We start from the raw sequence: 8,131 nt of genomic DNA on the forward strand, positions 1-8,131 counted from the left end.
CTGTGAAATGAAAACTGCAGCTGCCATACGGGGGCTGTCTGGCTCAGATAAAGAAAAGCCTGTGGCACTCCTCTCTCTGTGGTTGGAGAGAATTCAAACAGAGTAATTAATACTGAGTGACCTTATTCAATGGCTGCTGGAAATGCCTGGGAGGAAATAGTGTTCAGCCCCTTCTTGGCAGATGGAGGACCATAGCCCAACATCCACGCCACCAACAGTTTGCCCTTCCAGTCCTCACTTGGATAAGGGCTGAAGATGAAAAGGCGATAAGGACTTTTGTGGGGCATGGGTGGGTCTCGCTGCAAGAGCAGGGCTGAAGGAAGCACAGGAACTGAATGTAGAACCACAATATTATCCCCATCACCATGTCGTCAAATAGGACCTGTCCCCATGCAAAGTTGTGCAGGTTTATTCCAAGGGGTAATATCAGGCCATTTCAGCCTCTCTTGTTTTCATGAAAGCTGGATTACTCTTAGTGTATTTTTTTTCTGGTAAGGAGGTGAAGAAGAAGTGGAAAAGGGTGGGTTTCTGCCCAGAAGGGACAACTCTTGATGATTGTGGAAAGAGCTGTTCCACCATCTGGAGAGCATAACTTTAAATGCATTTAGTAGTGGTTTCAGTTTTGAATAGTATAACAGCAGGAGAAGGGCTATTTTGAAGCCATGCTGACTGAAGGCAGGGTTTGAGCTAGATCCTTCCACCGCAGCAGGCTTTGGAGGAACCCATCCTTCCAGGGTGGATTTATCCAACAAGACACTTGAGTCTGTTGTTCTTTCTCACCAGTGGTTTCCTGATGGGATGTCAATCTCTCCTCAGGTGTTGGGATTTGAGTGCTGGCAATTTAAAATGGATTATTCAGGTGCCCATCCTGGCAGCTATCGTGGTGAGTACTGGCTGATTGCAAGGGGTGGGAGGCAGTGTCTTTTGTTGATGCAGGCTCAGTGGGAAGAGTTGAGCTAGGCTGCCCTACTGTAATCACCCTGTTAACACAGCTCCTCTCTTAACAGTGTGGAGTCTCTATATATCCAGTTTAAGGGCCTTATATTTGACCTGCCTGTAAGTTTGATAGCTGCATACGGCAGGGGGGTTTATGAGCAACATCAAGTTTTGCTTAGGAGAGAAAAATGGCACAGGAGTAAGATGCTAAAATCATTAATGAAACAAACATTCAACCCAATATTCCTAACCCACGTGATACTGGAAGCCTTCAGGGGTCATAACATTCTCATCAGGCATCTCCAGTGGGAAGAACTGGAATTTGAGTTCCTTAAGTGGACCAAACACCTCCCCAGGTGTGCTTCAGTGTCATCAGATTGTTTCAGACTCATCTTTCTGAACTGATAAAAGCTTGAGATACCTCAAAGGTGGGGACAAAAGTTAAACCATCCCAGCTATGATCGGACATGATGTTAGTCACTGATGGAGGATTACTTCAGCCCCCACCCAGGAGCCAGAGGGGACAGAAAGTATATAAGTGACATTATCCAGACACAGGACTGAGCTTTCACACGCTGGAGAGGTCATTATAAGATGTGATTGTCTGCACAAGGGGAATTTGGTGGGTAGTTACGTGTTTGCTTGAGCAGGGTCCTAACTAGCTAGAGAACCTGCTTTCACAGTTTTCATGAATTACTCTCTTTCCTCCTTCTTTCTTTCTCTATGGTTCTCCATCACTCCATCTTCTGATGGTTAGATGAGTGTGTGCAAAAGAGCTTGTCCACTCCCGCACATCCTAGTCCCCCTTTACATTCATCCACGAGTAGCTGAGTGGAGTTAGTAAGAATCTATAGTCTTCAGAGGGTTTTGCATCAAGCTCTATATACTTCCTTCTGACTCACAAATCAGGAGGCCTCGGAAGATGATTAGTGTGGGTGAGAAGAAAATCAAGCCATCTGCATAGAAACAGCAGGAAAGTTTCTGAGGTGAATATGCTCATCTGTGCAATTAGGTGAGCTGCTTTGGACCTGGGGGGCTTTTTTCTTCATCAGAATTTCCTTTTGGTGGAAATTCTCCACCTGGCTCTAGCAATTAGTTCTGCACCTTGGAAGAAACGAATCACCAAGCCCACATCGTGGTCATTGGAAACGAAATAGTAGGATGGAGAAGAAAGTTCAGATAGTTCAACTAGGTGAATGCCAGCAACCCCATTGCATTTAATTTAAAGCCCAATTAACAGAGGAGAAAGAGCTCAATTGAGGCTTGTCCTTGTAAAAATAATGTTTCTCCATGAGGCTCTGCTGTGCTTGTACCCTGGGTATTTGCAAATGCAGCTATTTATCATGCAAAAATATTCTGTGGGTTGTTTCTGTTTAATTTCTGTGGGTTCATATTGTTCACTTGGCTGCCTTTTCAGTTCCCACACTGGCTGGTCATATGTTGCTGGACTAAGTTATGCATTTTCTGGATGCATTTGCAGAGAATTTGGAGGCTGAGGGGCTTAAAATCCCTCCACTCTGCTGCTAGCTTTGATGTTATTCAGTTGTCTGGATTTCTTTTAAAACTTAGCACATGTTTCAGGAAGTCACAGGAGTTTCCCTCCTGACTGTGATAAGGTTGGACATCTTCCATTTAGCCGACAAATGCAGAACAAGATCCCACTTTTGAGCCTTTGAAGCTAGAAAAACTCATATGAGAAACAAAGCCTGTCTTTTTTTTCCCTTTCAGATTGGTTTCCAATGAAAATGAATTATATGCCCCCAGGCTGTGTGCTTCTCTGCCTCTCGGTCTATCCATCCCTCCCTTACAACTTTTGTGCCAGTCAGTAAATCCCAACCAAATGTAACTAAGAGAATGGGATTGCATGGATATTAAATTCCCACAGACCTCATGAAAACAGTCAAATAGATACGGGAGAGAAATTCTAATGCCCCTTCAAGGGAAAGGGTGTAGTACGGCCTTACCCCCTGTTTAACACAGAGGAGAGCTGTTCAAAATGAACTTGCACCTCATTAAAGGAGAAGGAATCCAACCACAGAAGACAAAGCTATAGCAAACCAGGCCGTGTTCGTTCAGCAGCTCAGGGAACTACTTGTTTTAACAGTGAGGATAATTAAGCGTTGGAATGACTTACCAATGGTTGTGGTAGGATCTCCGTCATGGAAACACTGAAACCCAGATCTGCTATAGCTCAAAAAAAAATGAATACAAGGAGGTCTTATGGACTGCGTTTTGCAGGAGATCAAACTAGAGGTTCATAGTGGTCCCTTCTGGCGTAAAACTATGAGCCTGTGTGTGGCATGGTAATTTGTTCCCTTGAAATGCTGCTATACTAGCATCTGAGAAGTCAAATGACTGCTGCAAGCCTCCAGAGAAACTCATAAGCATCAGCTTTAGCCCAGTAACAAGGATCTGCCCAGTGCAGATGGTTACACAATGGGTCTGCTTGTGGCCTTGCCATAGTCCCAAGAAGGGGTTTGTCTGGGGCAGCAGCAGGTGAAATCCCAGCCCCAGTGAAACCAATCTCTGAAGAGCTCGAAAAAGCTGAGAATCCCTCAAACATCTCCCCATTTTTCATCTCTGTTAAGTGGCAGTATAGACATGAGATGTTGCCATTACCTTTTGCTGCATGGGTCACCATGAGCACGTTCCCGTAGGACTAGACTAGCTCAGTTGAGCAGCTGGCCACAAAATGGGTTCATGGATGGGGCTCCCTGCATAGGAAGTAGATATTACTTCTTTATTGTCCTTATCTGGTCCATACTAAACACTCCTCCAGAGGGAGAGTTAGCAGTAGACATACAACAGAAGTTTTACAGTTATATTACCCTTCTGCATTCTTAATCTGTCATCTCTAGTTAGGTCTACTGTCTGTCTTCATCATGGTGCAGTTTGCTTGCTCTTCTTTCCTTTTGCACATGGATATATGGAAAGGCATCCTACTAATGCTTCTCTTAGACTGAGGAGGTCTTAATCTCGGGTGTGTTGCAAGAGACAAATATAACCTAATTTCACTCTGCTCCCTAGACCTCAAACTAAGTTTGAGAGGTTTATGAGGCCATGAAAATGATCCATATCACTGTATGGTGTTTTAAAAAAAGATGATGTGAAAAATAGTGAGAGTTGTTTGTAGTCCATACCTCAAAGTGCCTGGTAAGCTCTGCCTTATATATTGATATCATGCCCAGTTATCAGGTGTCTGCTGGGCTGACTAGCTCAGATGTAGGTGTTTCCATGTGAGATGCTCACACTTTGTTAGAGAAAGCCATTCCCTTCTCTCTCTCAACCATTCAGGTTAAATACAGCTGACCAGATCCCACCAAACACTAGGTCTTTCCTGGGGAGCTCATCCCTTCTACAGGACAAGCTCTCCCAGGAGGCTCTTCATCATGCTTCAGCATGATCAGGTCACTGCCACAGCCCCTTGACTCATCTTGGGAAAAGCATTGACTAAACAACACTATCATCATCTGGATCTTTTTTAACAGTTATCCTTTCTTTGTTGTTTTTTTTCCCCACCTATTCCAGGTAAATTTTATTCTTTTTATCAATATTATCAGAGTCCTAGCAACCAAGCTACGAGAGACGAATGCAGGGAGGTGTGACTCAAGACAACAGTACAGGTGAGTCACATACCCTCTCCACTTTTTGAGAGATGTCAAAGTCCTTGTTTCACCCCCTTGACTACAGAGGGAGACCAGGGTGACTAGTTCATGGTGGCTACACTGTAGACACCTAAAATAAGGTGAGAAGAGTGCTGTCTTCCAAGTCTGGTAATGCAAAATGAATCAACAGCAGTTTAAACATCGCCTAAACCTCTCAAATCCAACCTGGGGGACCTGCCTCGTAGGTTAAAGAGAGGAATTCAGTCTCTTCAGCCAGTTTGGAAGTGACTGTGCTGGCCTTGAACCAAGAGTGCAAAAATAAAAGCACTGCTTATGCTGTTGAAGCCCCTAAAAGTTGTAACAATTTATTTATTTCTATTTATTTCTGTCTTGTGCTTTGTAAAACTTGGTCGATTTGTTAAATCTGCCCTTCAACAGGTGTTTCAGCGCTTTTTCTGAAATGAGGAAAGATTCCCGACTCTTTGCTGGAAATCTGATGCTTCCTTGTTTATTTTGTTTTTCTTTGTTCCGCCAGCTCTTCTCTCTTGATAATTTAGTGTATTTGTAGCATGATCAAAACTGGACAGAAAAAGCAGATTGCTGAGACATCTTGGCTGCTTGAGAGCTCCCGAGGCTTCTCATAATCTCCTGAGCTGGACTGACCAGCATGACACATGCAGAGGGGGGAGAGCAGAATGATTTGGGCTGCAAACCATGAGCTCATTGCTGCCATCTCACTCTCCAAACACAAGACATTTCATTTGAAGCAGGAATGAGATTTGGCAGGAAAACACCTCTCCATTTTCCTTTGCTGCCCTGTCAGGGCTCTGATTTATCTATTTGTTTATTTCTCCCTGGCTGAAGCTTGCTATTAATTATGGTTTGGATGGGGCCTTCTCCTTTTAATGTGTTAAATTCCCTCAGTGGTTTCCAGTTGCTGGACAGAGGAGGTACCAGGTCTTTCTGGTAGTGATGTCTGCCCTTCTTAATAATTGCCTGAACTTGATGACTTGCTTTAACGCTTGGCAGAAGGTTTAATCCCTCAATTAGCATCACTTCCAGGCAAGGCTGGTTCCCTCAGGAGCAAACCCAGCCAAGTACTCAGGGTTGTATTGTACCTCCCCCCAGTCCCCAACATAGGTCCTAGGCTGAGATGGAGCCGCTTCTTAAAAAGGGGCTTTCCAAGTGATACTGCAGTCCAAAGCACCTCCGAAGAGTGTTCACCTCCTGCTTACCCCATAATGCACCGTCCTCTGCCCCTTGGTATCTAGAGTAATTCTGCTCCTAGATGCACTTCCCTCTCCACCAGCCCTGCTCATTGCATAGGAGGCACTAACCCAGGGTAGACCTTCATGTCCTGCCTCAACAGGGAGACAGAACCACAGAATTACAGAATGGTTGAGGTTGGAAGGGACCTCTGGAGGTCATCTAGTCCAACCCTACCTGCTCAAGCAGTGTCGGCTACTGTAAGTTGTATAGGACTGTGTCCGGTCATTGACATCTGAAGTAGAACCATGCTTTAGGAACAAGAGGGTTTAGTGCCAGTTAGAAGCTGGGGGCTGGAAGCAGCAGTGCACATTTCTTTCCAGGCACCCTTCCACCCTCTTCCCATGATCCTGACCCAAAGCTTGGGATAGTCTGAGGCTGAAAAAGATGTCTTAGTGTCTTCGTCTTCAGTACCTACAGCAGCATCACATGGGGGCATGCATGTGGAGAGGGTTAGACTAGCACATCAAGACATGCTGGAGGACGGACTGGGTTGTGTCACATGCCATAAAAGAAGCAACAGTTTGAAACTGCAGCTGGACACAGTGCCTGTGTAAATGTAAGATATCCAAGCCTAACCAAGGGAACATGTGAGCAAGAGCAAAATTACTCACAACTTGTGCCCAAGGTATGAGGTGGACGAGCTTGGCTGGGAGGTTGACTCCATCCACTAACTTCCTCTGTGTCTTTCTCTTTCCTTATTGCTACAGGAAGCTGCTGAAATCTACCCTCGTCCTTATGCCTCTGTTTGGCGTTCACTATATTGTTTTCATGGCTATGCCATACACAGAAGTGTCAGGGATTCTTTGGCAAGTTCAAATGCACTATGAAATGCTGTTCAACTCTTTCCAGGTATTGTAACTGTTAAACTATGGGGGCAAACGATGAGAATTTCAGTGGGAAGAGGAGGGAAATGAGAGTGCGAGGTTGACTTTGGAAGCAGGGCTGTTTTTACAATACACCAGATTTCATTCACAAGGTGATTTGACAGTATTTTAGCATCAAGTATGTTTTATATTTGCAAAACACAACATATAAAGACCAACATATAAAGTCCAACAAAAAAAATGTTCCTGTTGAAAGATAACTTGCCCCACAAAATAAATCCCTTTACATCCAGATTAGACATAAACTGGTAGAGATCCACAGAGACGTGTTGTTCATTGTTTCACATTAGCTTCCAATTTGTTTGTCCCAAGTTGTCTTTCAGTCCTGTGAAAGGATTCCTCAGCTCTAGGTTTGGGCAAAAGGCAGGTTCAGTTACAGGACTGGTCCTATATAAGACACAGCAGCAAGAATGCGCAACTCTCTACAAGCAGAGCAGTGTTCGATAGTCACTGCACACCCTTCCCTGAGAGATTAACTTTTGGCTCGCATGTTACTACCTATCGTCATGGTTGTCCAATATGGATGATGAAAGGGGGACAGTGGGTCTGGCCAGATGATAGTTTAGAGAAACTGTAAGGGAGGTGGGGACCAAGCTTGCATTCACGTGCTTTCACAATGCCTGTTGGGTGCAGATGGGATAAAATAGTGGGTGACCTTAGCAAGACCTGGGTAAACTACTGGCCAACAAAAAGATGTGGACGGTTTGCTCACATCTGAATTCTTTTGCTGATCCCACTCAGCCAGTTCTGCTCCACGCACGGGCTGCTCCACTTGCAGCTAGAGCTGGAAAAGTCCCATCAGGGTTATCTTCCACCTTCCTGTCCTGCAGCAGCACCAGCTACATGTAAAACACTGGAAACATTTATCCAATACGTACATAAACACTTCCAGTGAGGGAGACCCCACCGTTTTCCCAGGCACCCATTACCATCTCAGAAACTTTGCAAAAGATCTGGGGGTGCAAATAGACCTGTTAGCTAAACCATGACCCAGAGGGCTTATATAGCTACCTACTTTGTCAATAGTCTGCAGGGAAATGGCTGTGTTTATCTGTCCTATGCTACTGAGCAATGCAAGGTTTCTTACGCGTATTATACACAGCATATTATGAGTGTCTTTGGTTTCAGAGGAACACAGGGACACTGGGCAGCACCATCAGGAAAGAGATACTCACATGTAGCAAGACTAACATTAATATGTTGTTTCTTCTTCCTTCTAGGGATTTTTTGTTGCCATCATATACTGTTTTTGCAATGGAGAGGTAAGTCACAAGCATCTTAATTATTTCCCTCCTTTGTTAGGTTAGTCCCACACACAGGTGGTAAAGTGGATGCACATCAGCATATCCCCACTTATTCTTGAGACACAACCCTGTTTTGCACTCAGTGAAAGATCTGTCAGTCCATATAGAAAGTTCATACCCTCGGTTTTGGTCA

General features: G+C 44.5%; 1 protein-coding gene across 8 annotated transcripts in view; it reads left to right on the plus strand.

Annotated features, from left to right (window-relative positions):
* Positions 1-8,131, plus strand: part of PTH1R (parathyroid hormone 1 receptor) — a 152,020-nt gene that overhangs the window by 112,658 nt on the left and 31,231 nt on the right. For 7 of the 8 annotated variants that reach the window (XM_087732126.1, XM_087732117.1, XM_087732103.1 and 4 more), the window contains 4 exons: positions 784-883; positions 4,465-4,559; positions 6,518-6,659; positions 7,915-7,956. In XM_087732126.1, coding sequence (XP_087588252.1) covers positions 784-883; positions 4,465-4,559; positions 6,518-6,659; positions 7,915-7,956 — 379 coding nt within the window. The remainder of the gene's footprint in view (positions 1-783; positions 884-4,464; positions 4,560-6,517; positions 6,660-7,914; positions 7,957-8,131) is intronic. The other variant, XM_009475320.2, reaches the window with a different exon arrangement.

The sequence above is a fragment of the Nipponia nippon genome, unplaced genomic scaffold (assembly GCF_047370975.1).
Source record: "Nipponia nippon isolate SJK-2023a ecotype South Korea unplaced genomic scaffold, ASM4737097v1 scaffold_1, whole genome shotgun sequence".
NCBI classification, from domain to species: Eukaryota; Metazoa; Chordata; class Aves; order Pelecaniformes; family Threskiornithidae; genus Nipponia; species Nipponia nippon.